We start from the raw sequence: 25779 nt of genomic DNA, 5'->3' as shown, positions 1-25779 counted from the left end.
AGAAAGCTTCTCGACCATTATATAGCTAATTCCATGATTGATTAGTTAATTCAGATTAGTCATCCGATAATGTTAAATTATTTTAAAAAAATTGATGATTATTTGCACGTTTTTCTCAACTCATTTTCCTTCTCACCGACTTTTTCCCCAACTCGAAAGTCAAAATCACCCCCAAAAATTCTTTCTTTCCTTTTGGTAATATATTCGAATAATTCTCGGGCTCTTATTCTTTTTGAAGTAAAGGGATATCCGCCAATCAGCAGATGCCCAATCGCGGTTGACCCAACTTTGCATGCCCTCTGCGGTGACGCAAGCATAGCCGCCCTCGCGATCTAACAGACTCTCTGCTCGATATATCGCCGATAATTCCAATATCTCCGCTTTCGCTTTGTTTTCCATCCAAAACTTGGAAAAACGTAAAAAAAGAATGTTTCTTGCTAGAAAAAAATAATGATAAATTACGATAGTATGTACGTGAAAAAAGCGAACCAATAAAAGACGATCATTGTTCGAAAAGAGAAACTAAATTCCAAAACTTATCGCGAAAGTGCAATCCAGACCTAAAACTTTCGGAAAGTGCAGTCGTTGGAAAGACTTGATTGGATTAATTTGACAAGTTTTAGAACTTGACTGCACTTTTCGAAAGTTTTAAGACTCGATTGCATTTTGTAACAAATTTTAGGACTTATTTGCACTTTTTTAAAAGTTTCAGAACTCGATTCCACTTTGATGGCAGATTTAAAGACTTCTAATATACTCATCCCTTTGTAATTTTGGAAAATTAAAATAAAGCCTTCTTTCGGGGAAATTGTGCTGGTGTAATTTTGCTATTACAAATGAGTTTCCACAAGAAAAGAAAATGTATTTTTTATTAAGTACGATTGGAACGATTGAATCATACGAGGGGCTAATCTGGCTTCGAAGAATTTTATTTACATTAATTTAGGCGTTTGATAAATTCAAAATTTTATTAAGTGAAAAGAATCGTTTCAAATTCTAAATATTTTAATAATATTTGAATTTTTTTTTTTTATTTTTTTTGCTTGGTGCGGCCACCGCGCGGGGATCACATCGGGGCGGGTGCTCGCGGTGCCCGGGCTGCAGCTCCCGCTCGCGCGAGCCCCGGCGGTCCGCTGGCCGGCCGGCTGTAATTTTGCTATTACAAATGAGTTTCCACAAATTGAAAAGAAAATGTATTTTTTTATTAAGTACGATTGGAAACGCATTGAATCACACGACAGGTAGAGAGTTGTCTTGTTGCGAGAGTCGGTCGTCCGGCGTAAGAGTCGGTCTTTTTGGGTTTTCTCGATAAATCATGTCGTGTTCGATAAGAAGGTAAAATACTCTCGTGGGTAAAATTATCACCCCACCTGCAATTTTTAAGGAGAAATCAATTTCATTTCTCAAGTAAATAAATTTAAAAAAAATTTATTTCTTGGCGGGACCCGCTACCTCTTCAGCCTTCGCCGAAGTTGCCTCTGTGAAAACGGAAAAGATCTCCGATTTCGCCTTTTTATTTTATTTTCTGATATTATTTATTGTTATTATTGTTATTATTATTTTCTTCTTCTCCTTCATCTTCGTCTTCAATCTCCAGTTACGGATACGATTTTTTCTGCAACCGAAATTAAAAGAAGAAGAAAAAAAAAGGGGGAGGGGAGGGGAGGGGATTGAGAAGGTCTGCAGCTTTCTTCTCATTTTCGCCTGTCAACGTTGGGAAGATTTGGGGGATCGCCGGGACTTCGGCAGTGGTGATCGCTCGAAGCTCGCGAAGGGGGAGGGAGATTGGTTTCATCCGGCGGCGCGCGGCGGAGCCGTCGTTGATGCCGAGGCTGAGCTCGCCGGAGCATTTCCGGACGCGAAATCGGAAGTAGCGGCTGAATCGGCCGTCGTCGTAGACGTCGCCGCCGTCGAGTTTGTTTTTCACGGGGCGGAGTTGGTCCGATTCAGTTCCGCCGCTGGACTGCTTGTGGTGGCCGACGGAGATTGCGCGCAGCTTCCGCGCGGTACAGTCCTTGTGTCGGTATGTCTTTTTTTGGTGTTGGAATCCGCGGCGCTCGCGCTCGCGCATTTGATTTGGTCCGTGTTATTTTTTGGCTTGATTGATTTGTACTGCGATTGTTTTGTGTTTGTCAGTGCGCTTGTCTTATCGGTTTTGCTATGTAGCAGTTGTTTGTATGTGTTCGAGTTCGTACATGGTGAATTTATGCGGTGTATGTATAGGATTGGAGCTTGGTTGGTGCAAGCATAGCCTCTTTAGTTGATCATCGAAGGCTTTCTTGTGGGGGGCACTCATATTTTTTATTTTTTTATTAAAGTTGTTTAAGATGATCAGTTTGGGCTGGCGGATCAGTTTGGACTGGCGAATACGGAAACTGTGGCAGTATTGTATCTTTTTTGCTTACTATTAGTGCAGGGTTCCTGAATGAGATATAACGAGAACTTGAATTTAGTGGTTACGCAAAAAGGAGTTGTCTTGAGGCCATGGATGAGTGCTTGTGTTAGGGAATGGGCGAGTTGTCCTGCATAGGGTCATGTCTAACTGTGTATTCTGGAAATGGGGATGGCAATTTACTTGTTGTTCCTCGAGCAGGCTGATCAAATATGGAAACAAGGTGAATATGACTTTTGACGTTGCATATAGATAAGTGGTGTTTCATGGTCATTGCAAATCAAGTTTTAAAAAGTACAAATTCTTCAAAGACATTGGTATTGCAGAGCACTTCCTAAAGGGTATGGAGTTAGTTTTATTCATCCTACCAATTTCTAAGATGAGTGAGAAAGGTTGTTTATTACCCATTGTTGGCTGTACACCCATTGAATAGGAAAATTTTCTCTATGAATAGCTCAGGCGGTAGACCGAGATTTGTTGCAGCAGTCTCATTCAGCATACAAAGTGAACTGCTTGCTGCAAAATGGATTGGAATGGCCGAACAGATGTAAGCCAGTAAAGGATTGCTTGAGCAGACATAGCTGTCGGTGCTGAATTAGCTACCAGATTATCTCATATACACAGAAACTTTTGTTAGTGTTGCCATCCTCCTTGTTTACTGGGCCAACTGCATAAGCATGTTCTATTAGTATACGGGACGATCTGGACAAGAAAAATCAATAAAGTGTTGACATTTTTGGATGACTTTTGGTCGCATAATCAATGTCTTGATATTGGAGAAACCATGATTAGGGTTACTAGGACAATAGGTCTAGAAATATTCTCAAAGGGAGTGATGAAACTTTTTAATTTGGCCAAGGAACAATGAACCTTTATGATGCCATGTTTATCTGTTTGGTTGCTCCTCTGTTATTTAATGCGTTTCAAAAGTACATCCCGTGGTTCACCTGCTGAAAAACCGTGATGATGCTTTCTTTCTTAATTTGAAAATGGTGGAATCACTTTCTTGCTTAATTTTGGGAGCTTTTGCTTGTTTCTTAGTTGAAAATCTATGAATTGAGCTCCTCGTGGAAGTTAAGGATATCGGCTACTGTCTAGGGGGGTTCCTTTGGGTGGGCTAATAATGTTTTCTTGTGGTTTCACTGGATATTAGAGGTGGATTCGAGCCCCTGTTACTTTGTTTGTCTGCTGAAGCATTGCCTCCAGTACATATGGATATTCTTTTCAATGTTTAAGTTTTGCCTGTCAACAGTTTTGATTCTTGAACATGTTTTGTGTCAGTGTTAGGCAATATATACAGAGTTGCCATAATTATATGGAGTTCTTAGAAAATGTGATGAATGGATCCTTTCAGGATGTGATGCTTCTGCTTGCCGTATAGTAAGAAGGTGCTCCAATGAGGTCGCTGGGACGTGCTAGTGATCTTTCTTGAGCAAAGATAAAATGCTACCAAACTGGAAAAAACGCCACATCAGATTAAAGTCTGCTATCACATATGGTTGTTGGTCTATTGCATGTCTGGGATCAGAAGAGTGCTAGGGGTGCGGAATAAAAATAATCATGGAGCAAGCCCCTGAAAAAAAGTTCCCCGTCGATGCAAAGGACTACAAGTTGTATGAGGAGGTTGGTGAAGGTGTCAGTGCCACAGTGTCTAGGGCTCTCTGCATTCCATTAAATGAGACTGTTGCAGTCAAAGTTCTTGATCTTGAAAAGTGCAACAACGACTTGGTATGTGCTCTCTCTCTCTCTGTCTCTCTGTGAGTGTGTGTGTTGGGGTTGGGGGGCCAGGGCGATGCTGTGTGGCAAAGAAGGAGGGGTGGGGGGTATGGGTATAGAACTGTGCACAGATGCAACAGCCATATAAATTGTGCAAAACTTTAGCATTGCATTCATACAATGAAGAGGTCTATACTTTCCTCCTATGTCTGGAATGACTTTACATTCTTATATTAAAAGTTTTCTTATAGTTTCCCATGTATGTCTCGAATGACTTTACATTTATCAAATAATGGAAATTAATCTACTTTCACTTATCAATTTCATGGTACTCAGTGTTTCAACTACTTAATTTATAATGAATTGAAGAAAAATAGAGCATTTATTCCTTATTTTCCATATTTGATGAGAACTTTTTGTGTCACAGCAGAAGTCATTTGCATTGTTTTCGGAACTGTTAGCTTGTGATACCATATTTTCTTTTTGTCAAAATAGTTTGTATGCTTCAGAATTGCCTTTGGGGTGTAACCAAATTGTTCGAGCATAAAATATGCCGTACAATTGTTTGCTGAGTAAGGGTAATTGAACTTAGGTGCTGAACCTGTTGTTTAGTATTGACAATGTTCTTATATGTGTATGTTTCGAGACTTGTGCAGGACGGTATTCGGCGGGAAGTGCAGACAATGAGCTTGATCGGTCATCCAAATCTCTTACGAGCTCACTGCTCTTTCACCGCTGGCCAGAGTCTTTGGGTTGTGATGCCATACATGAATGGGGGATCCTGTTTGCACATTATGAAATCTGCCTTTCCAGAAGGTTTTGAAGAGCCTGTGATCGCTAGTTTGTTGCTTGAGGTTCTCAAAGCTCTCGTGTATCTTCATTCCCATGGGCATATTCATAGAGATGTGAAGGTACTATATCACCAATTTTCTTTAATCCAATTCTGATGTTTGAGGTTTTTTCCTGTTGTCTCATCATATTTTTGGATAGTTCTATTTTTTTTTTTGTTTTACTTGAACGATTATTTATAAGTCGATTTTCTACAATCTAATGCAGTCAGGGAATATATTAGTCAACAAAGATGGTTTTGTCAAGTTAGCAGATTTTGGCGTTTCTGCTTGTATGTTTGATACTGGGGATAGGCAGAGGTCCAGAAACACCTTTGTTGGGACACCTTGCTGGTAGTTTACCCCTCATTCGTTCATATGATGTTAACCTATTCCTTATTTTTGTAGTTAATTTATGTTGGCAGAATTACGCTAAATGTCCTATGTCTGTTTTCTTTATCTTTAGGATGGCTCCTGAGGTTATGCAACAGCTGCATGGATATGACTTTAAGTGAGTGGAATTTGATCTACATACTCTCTTACCCTTTTTTCTTGTTTTACCTATGGAAAGTTGATTTGGTATCGGCACTTGCTTCTCTAAACAGAGCCGACATCTGGTCTTTTGGAATAACAGCACTTGAACTTGCCCATGGCCATGCCCCATTTTCCAAGTATCCGCCGATGAAGGTACTCTACATCATAATTTAAATAGCTAATCATAGAGCACATGTATCGAAATTGAAAAAGAAGTGCCTAATCTACCCCCTTATATGTTGGCCATCACTTTATTTAATAACTTGCAATTTTAGCAGAGTATGTTATCTCCTTGCTTTTCCCTGATAGAGTCCCTTGTGCAGGTGTTGCTGATGACCTTACAGAATGCACCTCCAGGCCTTGACTATGAAAGAGACAAGAGATTCTCCAAGGTGGATTATTTAGGTGGTACTGTTGGATCTAATTCTATAATTTTCAAGTACTGAAATTGTATTAACTGCCCTACTTTCAGTCTTTCAAAGAGATGGTGGCCACTTGCTTAGTGAAGGACCCTAAGAAACGTCCAACTTCAGAAAAACTTTTGAAGCACCCCTTCTTTAAGCGTGCTCGTGCTGCAAATTATCTAGCTCGGACCATTCTTGAAGGGCTTGCTCCGTTAGGCGATCGTTATAGGATACTTAAGGTTTGTAGCTTGGAGAGAAAGTTGCATACTCTTAGAATTTTCTCACAAGTAGCGTATCTGATATTATTACCTCTAACTTGAGTGTTAATTTCAGGCTAAAGAGGCTGATCTTCTCGTACAGAACAAAGCCCTCTATGAAGATAAGGAGCAATTGTCACAGGTGGGTAGCAACTTTTTGTGTTAAAGACATTAGGTTATACTTATTGACATGTTTTTAGTTATCTGATTTGACACATTGCTTGAATCATTATTTTATGGTTATCATAAAGGCTATACGTTTGCAGTGGGCTGTTAACATGTCTTCTCTTCATAGACACGCACATTTACTGGGAGGACTTTTTTAAAAGATCAAACTGGTTTTTGACCTGTACCCACATTAGGACCGTTGATATTATGAATCTAGAAATTTGTAGAATCTGTTGATCAAACTGCTTGTATGTTTTACTGATGATGGAGATATCCTCATATTGAAAATTCTGAAATAGTTTTCATTTGGATGTTCTGATCGAGTCTCAGTGACATGAGTAATACTTGTTGCCTTGCAGCAAGAATACATACGAGGCATCAGCGCATGGAACTTCAACTTAGAGGATTTAAAAAGTCAGGCTGCTCTGGTACGTAGTTTTTTCTAGTTCACAGTCCATGCTCGATTGGTGGGAAACTCCTAGCTCATAGGTAACAAAGATACATCTTAAGTGAGAACTTTAACTGCAGATTCAGGATGATGATATCAATCCAAATGTCGAAGATGTCAAGCAAAAGCATGGACATTGGGATGTTGGGATTCCAGCAGAGAGGCTATCTCCCAATATCATTGACCAAACCAAAGTTGCCCCTAACAAGAGGGTATTGATTTTGACCATCACGGGGTCTCTTGTCATGTTCTTATTCCTTGGTTCACTAGGCTCTGAGTTTCTTCTCATGGCCAATGTTCATCTCTTCCAGGACACTATTGAAAATCTACATGATTTGGAGGATTCGCTTGCTTCATTTCCAATTAGACCTGTTCAAGCACTGAAGTATGATTAACTTTATTTTACCTTTTACCCTCTTGTGCACACTCGCATCTACAATATTTAAGCAGGGAACATAGATTAGGCTCATTTCCCCTTCACCTGGGCTTAAATGAATTCGTCAAAACATTCCTTGACTCTTAATGGGAAGATTCCTTTGTACCTGCTTTTTAAACCGAGAAACAACTATTTGATTGTCGCTTTCTTTGCATTGGCTTTATAAACCGATATTCAATTTCATACTCTTCTTTCTATTATGTAGAGCTTGTTTTGATGTTCGTGAGGTTGATGTTAATGCTACCAGTCCAAATTGGAAAGGTACTCGATCTGATTCTGAAGAGCAATTTCCTACAAAATCTTCACCTAAAGGTAGTCAATCTGATATTGAAGAACAGCTTCCAACACAATGTTCATCAAGAGCTATTGACACTGAATCTCGTAAAAATGAGGGTGATCATCTTGGGCCAAGTGGCAGTCTACCACCTCATGTCATTCCTGAGGACAAGAAACTGTTGAGCGGTCCCCAACAGGCGGATAACACGCCTTCACCTGAGAAGCTTGCTTTTGTTGATGTGAAGAGGTATTTTTGTTGTAGTGACATGACTATCTTTCTTTGCCTCTTTCATTTGTGAACTATCTGCTACAACTTTCTCAAAACGACCTGGTTAGCTATAATTTGTTGGTTGGTAAGTAGAAGAAATTAATGATGAAGTGCTTTCTTAGCTTGGTGTTAGCAAAGTGAGCAATGCCATTTTCGTTTAATGAGAAAGTCCACTAATATATTAACCTTCGCATTAAGCGAATGAGGAATGAAAGAATATTTTTTGGAATTTCATCAACGAATTTGATTAAACTAAGCCACCGGGGAATATATTTATATATGCATTTATACTATGTATGTGGTGAAACACTGTGAAAACAACTATATATGGATACATATACATAAAAAGGGTGAAACACTGGCGACCACCAAAAGGAGGATGGCATGTGAGTGATTGAATGATTCAATGTAAAAGAAGAGGTCCTGTAAATGAAACCCAATTGCTTATCCAAAACTTGATGAACGAATTGTTTCGGAAGTTGTGACATTCATGCATGCATAGGAAATTGGCCAATTGGAAAGGGGAATCTGCTTTTTTCCCTCTTTTCTTTTTTAAGTAGATCACATCGAGTTTTCTTAGTACGTGCAATTTGTCTTGAAAGTAGCATCTTCAGGATGTCTTCTCTCATGTTTGCGTGTATCTATGTGCCTGCACATTCGTTATGGTAGCACATGAAGTTGGCACTATATGCATCTGCACCATTTTGGTCATTGCTGGTTGTCTCTTTGCAGCAGATATTATCTGATATTACCATTTCACTTAGCCACTCCCTCGACTCTTTTGACAGAGTTATTTGATATCCTAGGCACTTAATCACTGTACAATGTCTCCATCCGGTCTCCAAATTTACCTACCTACAACAGTGATATGTCTTTGCCTCAGAAGGCATGGAATTTCTGGGAAGTTAGGTGCCAGATGTGAACCAGTGCATCTGGGTCATGTGTTGGGGTTTCCTAAATGCTAATTTGCATAGTGGGGATATAAAAGGTGGAGATGAATTTCAGTTAAAGAGAAGAAAAGAGGGGAAAAGGGGGAATGAACTTTAATGTCAGAATAGTATGTGAACAAGACTCGATGATATGTGAACAAGAGTCGACGAAAACGGACTTCTACAGAAAATGACAGTGATAAATTGAATAGACATTATATGAGGTGATTGTTTGACAAAGTTGAGTCTTGAATTTGTCATCTTATCAAAATGTAGCCAGATAATCTGAATCATTCACATGCCTAGTTTGTAGCAGACATGATTTTCAAGAAGCTATGCGGGTCAATACTATTGGCTTGTTGACCATAGATTAGTAGTCTTTGAGCTTATATTGACTGCGCAATCTGGTTATCTGAGAATCTGTTTGTACCCCAGTAGTAGACATAAAGGAACATATATGATCACGTAGAGGATGTGTACTAGTGCAAGTTGCTTTTGCATGCGAGGTGTATTTGGTGGGAATAGATGAGCACAGCCACACCTTTGAATTTAAAGATTGTTTCTGTGGCATGGAGGAAAGGGCGCGATTTCTCTTGAACCCCTTTTTAGGCTCTTTGATTGTGGTATAAAATTGTAACTAGATTAATTGGATCTAGTCTAACCCAATTCTTTCTTTGCCTCATTGGCCATAGAATTAACTATTTGCTTGCTTATGACTTCAAGACTATTGCTGACATTCATTTCTGGCTATTTTAGAAGGGATCATCAACAGCCTAAGTACCAATCTGAATTATATCGCCAGAAGAAAGATTCTGATATCGCATCACCTGGTGTGTTCCAGTGATTCTTTCTTTTCTTTCTCGTAATTAATGGAGATAAGTCTGGTGTTTCATATTCTCTTTCATTTGAATGATTAGTTGAAGACACATCTGAAGTTGGCGTTGTCCAGCGTAAGGGACGTTTTCAGGTCACGTCGGCAGATCTTAGTGCAAAGGTAATCCATTCCCAACTATGGGCTACTCTTGGCCTTAGCCCTTGTGAATTTTTTTTATTTTTTGGGGGTATCATTCTATACAATCTTAGACCTGCGCGATGTTCTTGAAACTACGCTTTGAGTTTTTAATTATTCTTTGGAGAACCTAAATCTTTAGGTTGCTAGTGATTGAATTTGCAGATCATGCCTTTTCGGTTCCATTAAAGTGTTCATGCTCGCAGGTTTTGTCTGATCATACAGAAGTTTTTTAGTTTCAAAAGTAGATAGGCTGTACAAGTTCGGTGAGAAAAAAAGTCGAATTTACCTCTTGGGATCTTGTGCAGAAAGATTTAAGAGAAATAGAAAAATAATCGACCTTTCCGTCACAATGAATGAGTGAAATGACTTTACAAAGGGTATATGGTGCATTTGATGTACTCTTCTCTGCTGAACCATAGCTCTTTCTATGTCTCAGGTCAAGGGCATCTGCTATGGCCATACCCAATTTTCATGTCCTATATCTTATACGATTCTTTCTGAATGTTTCTGGCATCGAAAATGTTTTATCACCTGTGTAGATTTCGTGTGTGCTCTTAAATTTTCAAGAACTTTTAGATACTGCTCTTTTTACAGTATTGTGGTCTAAGAGTATACGGTGTCCTAATTTCACAAATGCGAAGGAGCTGTAACTGTTGTCATCCTCTTTTTGTGGTCCAGGGTCCTGTCAGCTGCTTATTTGGAACTGGTTGCAGTGGGCCATCCAATTTCACATCCCCAAACATTGCTACCGGCACACTCCTCCCATCGTTGCAGGGTATTTTGCAGCAAAACATCACGCAGAGAGTATGTGTTTATTATTCAATCCGACTGATGTGTCTGACATAGTACATCAATTGACTTCTAACGAAATGAATTTTGACAGGATGAAATTATTAAGATGATCAAATATGTGGAGCAAGTATCTGGTATTTCATGCTGCTTTCTTCTTCTTCTTCTTCTTCCACCTCCTCCTTCTAATTTATTGTTATATATATATTTGCCAACCTCTGTTTGAGACAGGTAAGCCTCTGGAAATTGCTGAGGCTGGTATTAGTGAACAACTGCAGGTTCGTTCCATCTCTTCAAATTTCAAATATTGGGAAATGATAGCTTCTATTTGTTTTACCCTCTAATGTTTTGGGGAAACTGCAAAGAATTTAATAGTCAGTATGCAAAATGTTGCTTCGTACAAACTTTTTTGCATTACTCTACCAAAGCATTCTCATTAATATGGCTTTCAGAGAGAATAGTGTTTGTGCTATCCTGTGGTTAAAGAACTTGGAATGGCCAACGCAATCAACTCATGGTCGATGGCTGTGTTTGACTGTCACCATGTGTAGCAATTATGCGTTGCTCATTCACTCTCTGGGCATGTGGAATAGTCAGATTTGTGTCTCAAAAATCCTTATTACACATCTCTGTTTAACATGAGTAATGCTGTTTTCTTCACAGATATGCATGGAAAGATATGGTAGATCAATCTAAATAGCAACTAAATTCTATTTGTCATCTTTGACTTAAAGAAAGAAAAATTCCATTTGTCACCACCCAATTACATTAACTCTGTTTTTCTATTACATTATCTGGCAACAACTGGTTTAGTCTTGTTTATCACTGTCGAACATTTGTCCATTTCCTAATTTTCAGATGAGTCCTGCTTCTGCAAAGGAGAGAGAATTGCAGTCTCAGCTGGTTAATCTGCAGCAGAGGTAAGTCAGTTCCTGCTTCTTGCAATTGCGTTGTATTACTCTTCATTAATATGCTACTAAAAGTCCTTTTAAATGTCAGTGTTCAGAGGTTGGATGAGGAATTGCAGAGACAGAGAACGAAAAATTCCCAGGTAGTGTTTTTCCCTTGTTGGGTTCTGGATACATTGGATTGCTCAACTATTGTTGGAGATACCCTCTCTACTGTGCATAAAGCAGCATTTGGCAACCTACATGTTGCAGGGAATAGAATATGATCAGATTGAAATGATTTCTTATCTCCCATTTGTGAATGGTCACATTTACGGATAGATACTTTCAGAAATATGACTATGTTTGAGAAAAAAGAGAATATAAAAGTATTGAAGGTAATTTCTCAAGAAAGGGATGGACTTCAGTTCAGTGGTCACAGACGCTAAGGTCGGCGACCCATGAGAGAGAGAGAGAGAGAGAGAGAGAGAGAGAGAGAGAGAGAGTTGTAGAGAAAATCCACTCTGTTGAGATCGTGTATGTTGACTATATCCACTATATTGGCATTCACTGGACACCGGATGATAGAATATAATTCACCATATGACGAACAATTTTATGGACAACCAAACATGGCCATGTAGTTGGATCTTTACCATGTTATTGAGAACCTTCTCTCGATAAGCATCATTATTATGCTTACCAATCAAAATTATTGGTGGATCTATATCCTTCTGCTGATCAGCATGCTAACGCAGTCTTTACCAAAGCTCTTCCAAGATTCTCAGCTAATTTGAGAACCATTTGGGTGACATTTTATTTCTCACATATCCTCTATCCCTTGCAAAATCAAGAAGACCAATTCTGTTGTCTTTATAACAAATCACTGCCAGTTCTTTCACTTTCTCTTGGTCTTTTCTTCATTTAGGAGTGATTTACTGATTGCATTTTGTTTCAGTTCCTGGAAATTACTGTCATAAATTATGTCTTCAGAGTGGTGAGATGTCTGACTGAAAACGTGATGCTTTGCAGCTAGTGAAACAATTAAGTTTTTTGGTGAAGCAAGAAGAGAGATTAAGAAAGGACAACGAAGTATGATGCTAATGTTGATACCGCCACCTCTTCTTTTTGTTGTTTGCAACAGTAGGTTTGATTTGCAAGCGCAAGGTACTTCTAAGGTACAGGGGCATTTTTTTTCTTCCTTCCATTGTATTACTTCATTGTACCATATGTGTGATGGTTTGTAACGCTTATACCCGAGTTTTGTCATATCATTCCTTGAGTCTATCAATAAATCAGAAAGACCTATAATTATATCAAAATGTACAGTGAAGTATGAACTGATTCAGATTCCTCTAGCGGATTTCATCTTGTTTCTTAAGGGTCCTCGTTTTATGCTAATATCCACATATATGGAAGGGCAATTTTGAGTAATAGACGTCACTAAGTTCGAGCTCTATCTCATACAGATTGTGCTGTGGCATTGCAATCTCATGGAGACGAGTCTTTAGACTTGTTGTTCAGATTGCGAACGGCAAGAGCTCATGCAATCTTCATAATTGAACTAAGAGTCTGGCCAAGTTCATATTATTTAGGGATAATGATACAAACAGTCATTGAACTTTGGTCCAATCTGTAATTTGGTTCATGAATTTTTAATTTGTTTAATGTAGTCCTTGAACTTTAACCCAATGTACAATGTGGTCCCTGAATTTTTAATTTGTTCAATGTAGTCTCTGGACTTTTGGTACATGTTCAATTTAGTCCTTGAACTATATGAAAATGTTCAATGTAGTGTCAAAAGTCCAGGGATTACATTGAACAAATTAAAAGTTCAAGAATCATATTGCACATTTGGTTAAAATTCAGGAACTATATTGAACAAATTAAAAGTTCAGGGATCAAATTGCATATTGGATCAAAGTTCATGGACTGTTTGTGTCATTATCTATATTATTTAGCATGGATACTGAGAAATAGGCTAAGTGAAGATACATACAAATTGAGAAGACTGAAACTTCAATCACGAACTTAAATATGCACATAGATCGCGGAAGACCACGGACTCTTGCTCTCGAGAAGACTGAAACTTCAATTCATAAAAATTGACCTAGGCCAAAATCGAGATTCCCTTTTGACTAGCAATTGAAGTGAGTATGAAAAGTGAGCTAACGATAGCGTCCTTTCTTCTGATCTCTCTTGATCCAGAGGAAACATCTTTTTGTATTGAATATGGCGATGAAGCTTTCCCGATAAACAAATATATGATACACTATTGAGGGAGTTCTTGAAATGAGAGTAAGCATTGGGTTGATGGACTGATATTATGGTTCAGCTATAGCATCGCAACGGGTTAAAAGGGTGTACCAATCGGACCCGATAGGGGCGAAATTTTGTCACGCTATTTCGCGAGCAATTTGGGCTCAGCTTGATGATTACTTGAGATGCACATCCCGGATGTCAAGTCAAGCTTATGCTCAAGTCATTTCCCGGATTTCATATTTAATTGAGCTTCTCTGTTTTTTATTTTATTTTTATTTTAGAAGAAATTACAAATATGAAAATTGATCCTTCAAATTATAGAATGGAAGCTGTTGAAGATAAAGGGAGTCGTTAGTCACTTATTAAGCCTAAAATAAGTATATTTTGAAATCAGTAACTCCCTTGAAAGTTGAAATAAGCACTTTTGCAATGTTGAAAAAAATTTTCTTTTCCAATTATGATTTTTGTTTCTAGAATCAAGAAGCAACTTTTTTTCTTATTGATTCTGTTCCAAAACTGATTCTGGGAACAAATTTGTGTAAATTTGTGCCCAAAAATAAAAAATTTACTTATGATTTCTGTTCTTTTTTTATTCTCGGGAATAAAAAAATAGAATCGATCACTATTTGTCAAGTTACTAAGGGCCGTTTGGTAACGTGCCAAATAGTGAAAATTTGTTCTTTTGTTCCCAAATAGTTTGGGAACAAAATGCGTTTGGTAAACTTTTTGTTCCTCGGCACATTTTTGCAAAAATTTGTGCCGAAAGCGTTTTGGAAGAGAAACAGAAGTAAAAAAAGTTCTTCTTGTTTCTCGCACAATTTGAGAATCGTTTTTTTTTTTTTTCTTTTCTTATTTTGTGTGTTGTTTCTGGTGGCCAGGCCGCCGTCGCGCGCGGCGCCGCCCGGGAGCCGGCGAGGCGTCACGGCCCTCGCCGGCGAGGGCGAGGCTGGACCCTCGCCGCTGGGCGAGGCGGCCTCGCCCGAGATCGAGCGGCGAGCCTCGCCGTCGTCGCCGACCCACTGGGCGTGGCCGGTCGCGGCGGACCGCCATGGCCAAGAAGAAAGTAAAAGAAATTTTTTTTTAAACAATTCAAAATATTATTAAAATATTATTTGGGAACGAAATTTTGTGTAGTTCAAACGCATTTGTTCTTTTCTACTCTAGGAATAGAAATTTTGGACATTTATCAAACGCCTTCAAATACTCGAAATTATTTCCGGGCACGAATCGAAAAAATCATTCGTTGAATAGTCACTATTTGTCAAGTTACTAAACGCACCCTAAGAGTGATTATATCCGTTATCCACGCCCGACCCGGAACATTTTTTACCGACCCGGCTCTTCAGAGTTGGTCAGGCCCACCACAGCGGCTACAAAGGGAGTGGCATTTTGGGCATTTCCCTCTCCCCTCGGGGCTCGGGACGAGCGGCGTACACCGTAAGCCGCGCCAAACGAGGACACGTCATTTGAAATTCGCCGGGTGGCCCCCCTAAGCCCCGGGGCGCACGTTAGCGCACCCGCGTCCGTCGTTGCTACCGTGCGCCCCGGTGCGCATCGCGTCGGCAACAATCACAATAGGCCCACGGAAAAAAAAAAATATATATCAGGAAGAGACGATGGAGAGAGCACGAGAACGGAACAGACCCCGCGCGTAGCTGCTTCTAGCTCCGACCAGGGGGAGGAAGAAGAAGAAGAAGAAGAAGAAGAAGATCATCGCGGGGCGCAGAGGGAGGGAGAGAGAGTACAGTCTGTTACAGGGGGAGGAGATGGAGGGCGACCCGACCCGGGTGATGATCGGAGTGAACGAATCGACGATCAAGGGGTACCCGCACGCGTCGATAAGCAGCAGAGGAGCCTTCGAGTGGACTCTCCACAAGATCGTCCGCTCCAACACCGCCGGCTTCAAGCTCCTCTTCCTCCACGTCCAAGTCCCCGACGAAGACGGTCCGGTCCTCCCTCCCTCCTTCTCTCTCTGACTTTTCGCGCTTGTGCTTCTTTGTCTGGTTCGATCGGAGGATACATGCCGTGCACGCCTCCTAGTTTTGTTGCGGCTGGCTTTTGGCTTCGCCTGAATGCCTCCGGCTTAGCTCGTGTAGTATCGCCTGCACGATCGATTTCCGTGTCGCGTTCGCCGCGACGATGGACATTGGCATGGTTTAACCGTCCGACGATAACTGAATCCGTGGCCTGTCGGTTGAATGGTTTTGGTGTGTGCGTTGAGAGGCTTTAGAGTGTGTCCTCTTGTCGGCGGCGGCTGTGTGTTTTCTAGTCATCTTATATCCCGAGGGCGTCGTCATCGGCGGAGCACCGACGCTGTGGATGTTCTGTGCACGTCGCATATGGTATTTCGATACTCTCCCCTTGCCTAAGTCCGAGTTTCAGTGACCCCAGACGTCGGATTTTTTTGCCGCCGCTTGAAATCTTGTGCTCTGGTTCCGTTCTCGAAGTGAATCGGCAACGGCGGTTGATGTTCACCCATCTTCCCCTTTGCCAAAAAAGAAGTTCAGATGACCTTACACCAGGCCCCTTCTTTGATTAACCAAGCCTTGTGTTTGAATAGCCTGCCTGGTAAGGATGATTTGCAGGATTGGAGAGGGACAACATGGATCGTTAGATCGGTTTGTCACTGCCTGTCGTCTCCTTCACCAAAGCAACTCTCTAACTTCGAGAAGTTTCCAAAAGGGATGGGTGGGATTTCGGTGTTTAGGAAGAAGGTGGGCGGCATGCTGAATGAGAGAGATGCGGCATGTTGTACACAGCACTTCATCCTTGTCTGGATTTGATGGAATGTTCTGATTGATATATTGTGATGTGTGTCATGCTGGTGACCAAAACATAGTAGAACTGCATGATCATCTGTATGGATCTCTCCCATCTCTTATTTGAGGCATGAGCCCTTGTATTTAGCTCTGCAGTTTTAATTTACAGAATGCAAAACTTGAGTTACTAATTCTAGGCCTCTAGTCAAAATGGAAAAGGATTAGTGTTTTTAAAGAGCTGGAAAGCCCTTGAATTATTTGATCCCATATATGCGCTGATGGTAAAGCTGGACTGGGTGTCCAAGCTCAGAACTCTTGCATAGTGGCTCTGGAGAGTCTTATCTTCCTTTAGAATGCTGCGCCGCTAGATAAACAAAATCATTCCCAGCCAACAGGTTTGTAATCGATTCTATAAGAAGTACTTCATAGAACGATCAGTGTGGGTTTTTGCTTGTCAAACTCGGGGTGGCAAGCGGCATTTCTAAATGTATGGCAATAAGTCAGTCGTGCCTTTTGATTCAGCAGTTCTTGTTGCCTTGGGCGAATTGTTTGGGGGAAATCCTGCATCCTCACTCATCACGCTCTTCATCTTGCGGGGAGGCTAATTTTTGTTTCTTCCTTTGATTTTGACTATTGCTTCAACTGATAAATGCCCTCTTACTTTACCTTCGCCATAGGTTTTGATGATATGGATAGTATATATGCATCTCCAGACGATTTCAAGAGCATGAAACAGAGGGACAAGGCGAGAGGACTTCATCTACTGGAGTACTTTGTCAATAGATGTCATGAAATCGGGGTATTGGAGACTTTTCTTCTCTCTTTTTCCTGAATGAACATTGCCAATGGTAATATTTTGGACGTTCTTTTTCTTATGATGCGGTCATGATGTAGGTACAATGTGAAGCATGGATCAAGAAAGGAGATCCAAAAGAGGTAATCTGTCATGAGGTGAAGCGAGTTAGGCCTGATCTACTTGTCATGGGATGCAGGGGTCTTGGCCCTTTCCAAAGGTAAATATCGAGCGCCTTATCGGCTTCTCCTTTCAGCCGAACATCTGCATCTTCATAAATCGAGAGCTTGTCTCTGTGGAGTCTCTGTAAAGGCTGCAGACAAATTGACCTTCCTCTCATGACCTCATTATTGACTTGGTGGCTGAGTGAAAGATCTGTTGCTAGTTGTCACGTCTCCTCACATGTCGTTTCATCTCTATTGTCTGTGTAAATCATGTCGCCGCCCATATTTCTTTGAAACACTTCGTAGCCTGATCTTGTCACGCATATCTCACAGGGTTTTTGTCGGCACCGTCAGCGAATTCTGCGCAAAGCATGCCGAGTGCCCTGTCATTACCATCAAAAGGCCCGCAGACGAAGCTCCTCAGGACCCTGTCGATGACTGATTGATTTCCATTTTGTGCATGACCCATTTTATCGTGTTAATAGGTCGTCGATTCTAGGTTTGAAGCATCAGGCCATGAGTCGAGGATGTGTTGAGTATGCAAATCATATGTTGTCCGTGTAATGGCTGTTAGAACTTGACTCCTTAAGTTCATCTTCCGTGATTTTTGATTGATCATTTCCTCTCCAATCTCTTTGCAAAATCAAACGTTCGAAAGAAATCCCAAACAAAAGACCAAAAAAGGGATTCGGAGATTCGCACGAAGTGAAATTCCTCGTTACAGATGCAAATACAACTCAAGCCCCAACGAACGATCATTTCCTCCCCTCTATAACTACACTAAAAACCCACCCCCCAGATCACATTTCGATTTCAACCCTAAAGACCCATCAATTCCTATCGTCTCTGTATCAATAGTCTCGAATTGGGTACTCCGAACCTCCATGCTCCGCCGCTAAACGATGGCGACCTTGGCTCCGGCCTCCTCGAGCTGCTTCTTCGCGTCCTCCGCCTCCTCCTTGGACACCCCTTCCTTGAACTTCTTCGGCAGCCCCTCGATCAGCTCCTTCGCCTCCTTCAGCGCCAGGCTCGTCTGCGCCCTCACCGCCTTGATCACCGATATCCTCGCGGAGCTCGGCACCTCCTCTATCACCACGTCGAACTCCGTCTTCTCCTCCACCGCCGCCGCCCCTCCCGGGTCTCCCCCGGCCCCCGGCGCCACGGCCACCGCCGCCGGGGCGAAGGCGGCCGCGGACACGCCCAGCTTGTCCTGCAGGTAGTCCACGAGGGCGCGGGCCTCCGCGAGGGTGAGGCCGGAGATCTCGTCGCCGAGCTTCCCGATCTTCTCGGGGGCCTCGACGGCGGCGACGGGGTGGACTGCGGTGGTGGTGGGGCGGTGGGTGGTCAGGGGAGCGGCGGGGGAGGGCCTGAAGGGGAATTGGAGGGCGGAGGAGGGCTGGGTTCGGAGAGGGTGAGCGGAGGAGAGAGGAGGCGTGGGGTAAGGGGATGGAGGGCGGGAGGCGAGCGTGGAGAGACCCGTTGTCATTGTCGCCGGAGAGCGACGGAAGAAAGGAGAACGGAGGAAGGAGGAAGGAGGAGAAGGAGAAGATAGGATAAGAATGGGAGAGGAATATGAAGGGGGGGAGGAGCGAGAGAGAGAGGCAACAGCGGAGGAGTAGTAAAGTAGTAGAGTTCGACCACGGTCGCGATGGGGGGCTTCCTTTTCGTTTGGACGAAACTGCCCTCGCAACTTGAGAGATATTACTGTGTAGAGATGGCCTCTCTGGTGGAAAAATAATACAAAAAGTCCATGAATTTTGGCTCAATATGCAATTTGATCCATGAACGTTTAATTTGTTCAATGTAATTTTGAACTTTAACCCAATATGCAATGCGATCTTTAAACTTATAGTTTGTTCAAATGTACTTAAATTTCGAGGACCGATTCAAACTCGATGTCCTTAATTCTTTTTTTTTTCTTGTTTGCTATCAAATCTTCAATTGTAATTCATGATTAAAACCTTCAGTGAAGTTTATATTTGAATTTTTAACGGATTTTCTTTTTCATTGTCAGTCATTTTATTCTTTTCATCCTTTCTTCCAACCATCAATTTTCTAATCAGCTTGATACGTGCCACCATTCATAACTATTACCCTTCTCTCGTTTATATAGTGATTCAACTCCACAATGGTAAAAAGATAAGAAAGCATGTGGAGGGTCGTAGGTGGCCAGGAGTGCCACCGTTGACGAGGGTTGGAGAACCTTAGATGCTCATTTGAGTCACTGGCGAGAGTCGCCACAGCCTACAACCCTAATCTAATTTAGATATGACTATCATTATTGAGGATGATGACTGATGAGGGTCTAGGATATGATTGTTGAGGGTAAGAGTTCAAGTCATACCATTTGGAATCCCATCGATTAACAACTCGGTGAAGTTGCTCGTAAATTCACATACGTGCATGGACCTCTTTGCAACATCACGTGATATTTCGGTGCGAATGATCGATTCCGTCATAAATGTGTTCCGTACATAAACTCGATTTAAACACTTGTTCCCAATTGAATACTATAGAATACCCTATCCCAGTATAAGGAAGATGTGAAATGTCAACTAAGAAACCCGAGAATCTTCTTGAATCTAGTGCTTCTTAGGAAGCATCATCAGATTTTTTCAAAAGTATCAAGTCATACTCACTCGGTACCCAAAAAAAATATTTTGTTACCTCCTCCCAGGCGAGACAGGAGCAGACCCTGGACGTATACACTGGGTAAGAGCCAAGAGGTAGGATCATAGAACCATAGACGCTCAGCGAGCACCGTGTGAGCAAATGTGGATTGAGAGAAATCAACACAGATTCTGCCATATCCTGTCCTACAGAGATGCCAAGCCAGTTGTATTCTGGACATCGTTATTGCAGTATTATGCTCATCAAACTAGACCAACAATATCAGCTAACTAGACCAACTATATCAGATAATCATCGAGTAAAATTACACTAGGAATAATAGTTTACAATGCTCGTGTACGGATCTACTCTTGTACTCCACGGCATGAAAAACATAGCAGCTTCCTTTTTTCCTCTATTGGCTCTAAGGAATGATCGCACCTCATCAAGTAAATTGAATTATCGTAATCTATCGAATGCTACAACAGGGGTATCGATTTGCGAGCAACTTGGAAGAACAGAGATGACAAATTAGGTCCTCACCACCTTCGGCGTCTCCTCCCATACCAGTAGGCAAACGCAGCGACCGATGCGGCCACCACCACACCGGCTGTTGCATGCCAAACGTAGACTGGTTTCTCCAAAACGACAGTGGAAGTGGAAATGCTAATTTCAACAGGAGGCAAAGCGGATGGTTTTTGACTAACAGCTAGTGAAAATCCCAAGCCCTGAGTTTCCAGCATGGCCAAGTCAACGATCACAGGCTTGAGCCTGGTGGCCTTGGCTATGGCCTCGTAATCTTCCTTGGTGCCACCTTCGAGAAACGAACCCACTAGGTGGCCTTTGCTTACCCAGTATGCACCAAATTTACTTCCTGAGAAATCACCGAAATGGATGACTTCCCCTGCATTGTCCCCGTAGAACTGCCACGATAATGTAAAGACTCTAGAATAGAAGAATGGGAGGTAATCATATTCCCCCGTCTTTTCTGGGTCCATTATTGCAGCAACGGCATGTCGTGCTGATATTCGTGCCGAATCAACATGCTCAAGCCTACGAGTTTCCCCAAATAATTTGACTGGAAATGTGGCAACATCTCCAACAGCATACACTGAGCTGTTGCTTGATTGCAGCCGTCCATTGACTTTGATACCACCCTTCTCCAATGTGAGCTGTCCTTCAAACAGGCTCGTGTTTGGACGAATTCCAATCCCAACCACAACCATGTCTGCAGGTAGCCGACTACCATCCCTAAGAATGACAGCGGTGACCTGCTCAACAAGTAGACTACACTCGTGTAAGTGGCCAGAGGATAGCAATTACAGAGGCCAAGTCAAGACTTCTTATCTGTAAGACGAGAAGAGAGGAGTAAAAGGGTCACCTTTCCATTAGAATCAAAGTCAAATGATGACAGTACAGTTCCTTTAACGAACTTCACTCCTTTGGACACGTAATAGTCCTCATAGAAACTTGCAATTTTTGGTGTAAATAAGCGGGCCACTGCAAGAAATACGAATTGATAAGACTTTCAGGAGAGTATCTAGTCTAATGAAAAGTAGAAAATGGTGATGAGGGAACACTAAGATCATGCAAAGTTTCTTAGATACTTTTGTCGTCAGCAAGCCATGCTGTGATTGCCTATTCAGATTTCATATGATCGACATGCCCCTGCTGTGATTGCTAAAGAATAGCCTCTTAAATTAGACAAGTGTAGAAAATGCACAACTCATACGTCCACTCAACATGTGACTGTTCTGCCAAACAACTATTTCGAGCTCTTAAAATACTTACTGCATTGTGCTTCAGGAAAAACCATTGTTACGTTTATTTTGTTGATCACAAGTGATGCTGCACATTCCATTCCTATGTAACCACCACCAATGACGACAGCATTGCCACCTCTACATGATTGCATCACATCAACAATTCTATTTGCATCAGCTAAATTCCGTAGACAGCATACGTTTTCAGCATCTGATCCATTCACTCCAAATTCTTCAAGCTGTAGAGCCTACATCAACATACAGAAAACTGTTAACGCAAGAAAATATAAAAGATTTTACTTTTCGTCCTTGTATCTAAACGTTTTTTTCTAATAAGTCCATGTACTTATAATTTGTCTAATCACGTCCCAGTACTTTCACAAATTTTCTAATCAAGACCCTCCAACACCAAATCCGGCCAATGGGAAAAACTAGCCCCTGAAATCTGAAGCTATATCTCATAGCACGAGACTTTCCCTTGAAAATGGCCAAAGGCAATGCCAGTTAAACGGACAAGTGTAACATTGCTTGATCACAAAACTCAAGCTCTGTGTTATAATCTCTTTTCTATGCTTTTAACCATGGTAGACAAAACCCAATCATCAACTATGCAAGAGAAGATGTTTAAACCGCTGAAAAAATAGTTTCAGTACCCGTGCACCTGTTGCAATGATAAGAAATTTATAGCTTATTGTCTCTCCAGTAGCTGTCAATAGTGTCTTCCGCCTCACATCAGTAGACTTAACACGAGTTCCAAGCACCAACTCAATTCCTGGGAACAGAAGTTCCAGAAGTTCATTAAATGAGAAAGAAGGCCTCTAAAGACTATGGAAAAAATGAGAAACACGAATTAGACTTGAACATATATCTGTTCCGCATGAAAAAGGAAATGCTGACTTTTGCAGAACTGAAAGGACCACACAGTATGAAAACCTTACCGCGTTCTTTGTACCACTTCGGAGTTAGTCTTTCTTCATTTGCACCAACACAAGTGTGGAATGATGGAAGCCGTGCAGGAGCTGCATGTCACAACAAGCGTCAGAGATTAATGAAATCAAGACCACCACTAAGATGGGTGGGGTGCGGATGGCTTCCTCTATGTTAGAGTCAAGTAGGTCTGCACCTAAGTTATATCAAACAATGTCCATAGGAAATGTAAACAAACCCAATCAAGAAACAAAGAGGAATCAAAGGAAAAGGATACCCAGCAAGAACGACCTTCTTTTTTCGGTTTTTCCTACAAGTAGTGGCTAAATTGCAGCCCAAAATTTAGCATCACTGTACCACTTTGCTATGATTGATCTGTAATCACTTTACCGATACAGTTGACTTCTCTCTAAATATTAGTAGTATCACCCTTATGGTAGTTGTATATGGTCTACCACACAAATTTCCAGCTGTTGATGTAAAGCACCGGAACAGTGCAAGGTTGGAAAGGAAGATTTTGGCATGGAAAAGACGCATTTCAAATGAGGGCTCAACTACAAAAGTAGGACTAGACGAATGAGTAATTTGCATTCATTATCAGAGACCTTTCATAGTTCACAAGTTCACCCATTGACTTTCATTGATTAATCCCAATCAGTATTACGAATCTAAGTAATGTCCAAACATGATGATTCAAAGGTACAGTAAACGCTCCAGTAGTTCAGGAAGGACAGAAACTACACCTTCTGGTAACAAATAGCCTTTGCTTAATGCAGGTCTCTCATATGGCGCAACCTGGAAAGAAGAGTAAGGAAACTGTGATACAATTCCAAAGGAAAGGATAGAGAAGTATCAAACAGACACCCGCAAAGGCACACCACTTGACCCAAACAATTTTTGCAATGGGGATGAAGGACATTAACGTACAGAGTACCGACAAGTACTCAGATTTTCAATTAAAATCCATTCTTGCATTAGGCCAGCCCATTAATAGATAAACTTGAAGATGCCGGTAATGCTACATGTTAAACTGCAAAGCCTCTTTCAATCATCATAACAGTCGAGCTGAACCAGACAAGAGATGCTAATTCGAACCGTTACCAATTGAATCCTACAAACAAGGATCTGAATGTACTTAACGTTGAGAAGGGGATTCAAACGCCGTAAAACACATAAATGAAGGGGCGACACGAAATGGTTCAAACGTCAACTATCTCTTCAATAACAGTAATCAGACAAAAACCTCCCACTAGTCAAAGCCAATCAGCAAGTCATCACGAACAAACGATGCTGGTTTCCAGCCAACGCAATTCGACAAACAAGTGAGATCCCCCGAATTCAACCGAATCCAGAGTATAAGAAGCGACTCCTGACTCAAATTTCGAGCTAAGCCAACACAGCACCAAGCGACAAGCAGCGAACGACCCACGAACAGAAAACGCGAAGCGATCGCGAAAGCGGGACCTGCCAATAGCCACGAGCCGCCAAACAGAGCAGAGACGTATCGGAACGCCTGACGACAGGTTTTCGGGAACGCGAGCACCAAGCAAAGCGAATCACAATTCCCTCGAGGTAACTAAGGAAGGAAGAACCAAAAAAAAAAAAAAAAAAACGGAAACAAACGGCGGCGGCTGCTAACGGAGAAACGAAGCAACACGGCATCATCATCGTCGTCGTCATCATGGAGAGGGAGAGATCGTACCGGCTCCTCGGAGATGATGCAGAGCTCGCCGGGGGGGACGCCGCGGTCGGCGAATTCGAGGGCGGCGTAGCCGGCGGCGACGCCTCCCCCGAGTATCACGTACACGAACGCTCTTCCCATCTTCTTCAACTCTCGCAGAAGAGAGAGAGAGAGAGAGGCTTTGCTTTGGTCAGCACACACTCCCCGAGAAGAAGAAGAAGAAGGAAGAGGAGACGCGGAAGTTCAATTATTTTTCCATTTTCCCCCAAAAATCATTATCGTCGGATGAAATAACGTGATGAATATGAAGCGTAAACTGAAAGGGATGGGAATATGTGCATTTATGGCACCGCCCTTTCGGACCGCCGTGCTCCGGCGGACATTTCGCCGGGCGGCCGAGATAACTAGTTAGTTTTTTTTTTTTTTATATATATTTTCGCTTCGAATTAAGATTTGTGTCGTTCGATGCGATGCAATTTTTGCTTTTAATTGAGTTTCAATATTGGAAATTATTGATATTTGAAAATTCCCAACATTTCTTTTTTTTGTGTTCCTCGGAAGATTTTGTTATTTTCTCTCAATAGTAGGAAAACGTTGTTGATTACAAATAAAATTTCGTTACATCATGAAACATCAAAAATAGTTAAATATTTCTAACTATTTTAGTCCGTATCACCAATACATGGCATGAACTCAGAATTGCCTTTATAATTTTGCCAGAAAAGGAAGATTCATGTAAAGTAAACAACATAACAAATAATTTATAAGTCGTTAGTGTTATTCTTTTGCATACAATGATGGTAAGTAGATGCAGATAAAGAGATGTATAGCATGGCATATCACCGCGATTCGAATACGAATAGTTATATCCCTATCGAAAACTTATGAGAATTTATATTGTTTAGGTAAATCGAAATGATGCTACCTGTGAGACGGACATTGTCGCTTAGGGCTTTCTTGAGCATTTTCAAGGTGGAAAATCAAAAGGCAGGGCCCAAACCCAGAATTCACGCAGCGTTCGACAAAAGACCCGTAATTTTTAATCCGGAAGGAGTTACCGCGCTCCATGACATCGTTTGGAAAAGTTCATTCCCGAGTGCTGTGCGGTATCCAAATAGGAAACCCGTTTGCCACCGGCCTCAAAATCTACCATTCTCATGGGTTTTAGGCCACTTTTCTATTTTTAAGTGTATTCATAAAAAAAAAAAAGAAGTTGTTTATATTGTGGTGTTAAATATTTTTATTATTAATTGCTAATTTTTTTTTGTCTGTATTATTAATTGCCAGTTGTCTATTATGGATAAGGTGGAGATGACCCTGACGATCGATGAAGGATGAGCTTGGATGGGAGGATAGGAAGAAGATAAAATGTCAGAGCCAAGGGTTGTGGATAACTCGATTTTCTAATTTATATTTGCTCATAATAAAAAGAAATTATTTTGGATGAGTACTACTCATATCTCCACCACAAATAATT

General features: G+C 41.4%; 4 protein-coding genes across 7 annotated transcripts; 2 read left to right on the top strand and 2 right to left on the bottom strand.

The window, feature by feature from the left end:
• The first annotated feature begins 1656 nt into the window (after nt 1-1656).
• On the top strand, nt 1657-12665 carry LOC115670483 (uncharacterized). Of its 4 annotated transcripts, none has more exons than XM_030591779.2 (21): nt 1657-2023; nt 3747-4120; nt 4765-5019; nt 5165-5289; nt 5402-5446; nt 5541-5622; nt 5793-5861; nt 5942-6112; nt 6207-6272; nt 6658-6726; nt 6827-6958; nt 7058-7131; nt 7388-7705; nt 9415-9485; nt 9573-9649; nt 10346-10471; nt 10551-10593; nt 10688-10734; nt 11315-11376; nt 11456-11507; nt 12376-12665. In XM_030591779.2, exons 2-21 carry the CDS (start codon nt 3953-3955, stop codon nt 12439-12441), a joined length of 2118 nt encoding a protein of 705 aa, XP_030447639.1. In that variant the 5' UTR covers nt 1657-2023; nt 3747-3952; the 3' UTR covers nt 12442-12665. The 4 variants fall into 4 exon arrangements, with proteins under 4 accessions (XP_030447639.1, XP_030447640.1, XP_030447638.1 ...); XM_030591780.2 differs by having other exon boundaries at nt 1658-2023; nt 7430-7705; nt 9412-9485; XM_030591778.2 differs by having other exon boundaries at nt 1659-2006; nt 9412-9485.
• A 2605-nt stretch (nt 12666-15270) lies between these two features.
• On the top strand, nt 15271-17944 carry LOC115670486 (universal stress protein A-like protein). Its single transcript, XM_030591786.2, has 4 exons — nt 15271-15549; nt 17042-17163; nt 17259-17377; nt 17655-17944. The coding sequence occupies exons 1-4, from the start codon at nt 15372-15374 to the stop codon at nt 17761-17763; spliced, it is 528 nt and encodes a 175-aa protein (XP_030447646.1). The 5' UTR covers nt 15271-15371; the 3' UTR covers nt 17764-17944.
• Nucleotides 17945-18016: 72 nt separating this feature from the next.
• Nucleotides 18017-18851, bottom strand: LOC115670485 (50S ribosomal protein L12, chloroplastic-like). The gene has a single exon (XM_030591785.2). The coding sequence runs from the start codon at nt 18805-18807 to the stop codon at nt 18217-18219; it is 591 nt and encodes a 196-aa protein (XP_030447645.1). The 5' UTR covers nt 18808-18851; the 3' UTR covers nt 18017-18216.
• A 1362-nt stretch (nt 18852-20213) lies between these two features.
• On the bottom strand, nt 20214-24520 carry LOC115670484 (monodehydroascorbate reductase 4, peroxisomal). Its single transcript, XM_030591784.2, has 7 exons — nt 24324-24520; nt 23365-23416; nt 22633-22713; nt 22348-22466; nt 21723-21942; nt 21313-21431; nt 20214-21202 (listed from the first exon to the last, which is right to left on the bottom strand). Exons 1-7 carry the CDS (start codon nt 24441-24443, stop codon nt 20471-20473), a joined length of 1443 nt encoding a protein of 480 aa, XP_030447644.2. The 5' UTR covers nt 24444-24520; the 3' UTR covers nt 20214-20470.
• Nucleotides 24521-25779: the final 1259 nt, after the last annotated feature.

The sequence above is a fragment of the Syzygium oleosum genome, unplaced genomic scaffold (assembly GCF_021117445.2).
Source record: "Syzygium oleosum isolate NSW1041296 unplaced genomic scaffold, Sole_v2.1 Sole_v2.20, whole genome shotgun sequence".
Taxonomy (NCBI): domain Eukaryota; kingdom Viridiplantae; phylum Streptophyta; class Magnoliopsida; order Myrtales; family Myrtaceae; genus Syzygium; species Syzygium oleosum.
Note: the sequence above shows the minus strand (reverse complement) of the source record. Positions and strands in the feature narration are given on the sequence as shown.

Bases quoted from the DNA above. Each gene is read 5' to 3' on its own strand.
- LOC115670486 (XM_030591786.2), top strand. From the start codon at position 15,372: ATGGAGGGCGACCCGACCCGGGTGATGATCGGAGTGAACGAATCGACG. The intron at 15,550-17,041 runs GTCCGGTCCTCC...CCTTCGCCATAG, and splicing joins CCAAGTCCCCGACGAAGACG to GTTTTGATGATATGGATAGT. The intron at 17,378-17,654 runs GTAAATATCGAG...CATATCTCACAG, and splicing joins GGTCTTGGCCCTTTCCAAAG to GGTTTTTGTCGGCACCGTCA.
- LOC115670485 (XM_030591785.2), bottom strand. From the start codon at position 18,807: ATGACAACGGGTCTCTCCACGCTCGCCTCCCGCCCTCCATCCCCTTAC.
- LOC115670484 (XM_030591784.2), bottom strand. From the start codon at position 24,443: ATGGGAAGAGCGTTCGTGTACGTGATACTCGGGGGAGGCGTCGCCGCC. The intron at 22,467-22,632 runs GTAAGGTTTTCA...TTCTGTTCCCAG, and splicing joins GAAGTGGTACAAAGAACGCG to GAATTGAGTTGGTGCTTGGA. The intron at 21,203-21,312 runs GTGACCCTTTTA...CTTGTTGAGCAG, and splicing joins ACTTTGATTCTAATGGAAAG to GTCACCGCTGTCATTCTTAG.
- LOC115670483 (XM_030591778.2), top strand. From the start codon at position 3,953: ATGGAGCAAGCCCCTGAAAAAAAGTTCCCCGTCGATGCAAAGGACTAC. The intron at 5,447-5,540 runs GTGAGTGGAATT...TTCTCTAAACAG, and splicing joins CTGCATGGATATGACTTTAA to AGCCGACATCTGGTCTTTTG. The intron at 9,650-10,345 runs GTAATCCATTCC...TTTGTGGTCCAG, and splicing joins CGGCAGATCTTAGTGCAAAG to GGTCCTGTCAGCTGCTTATT.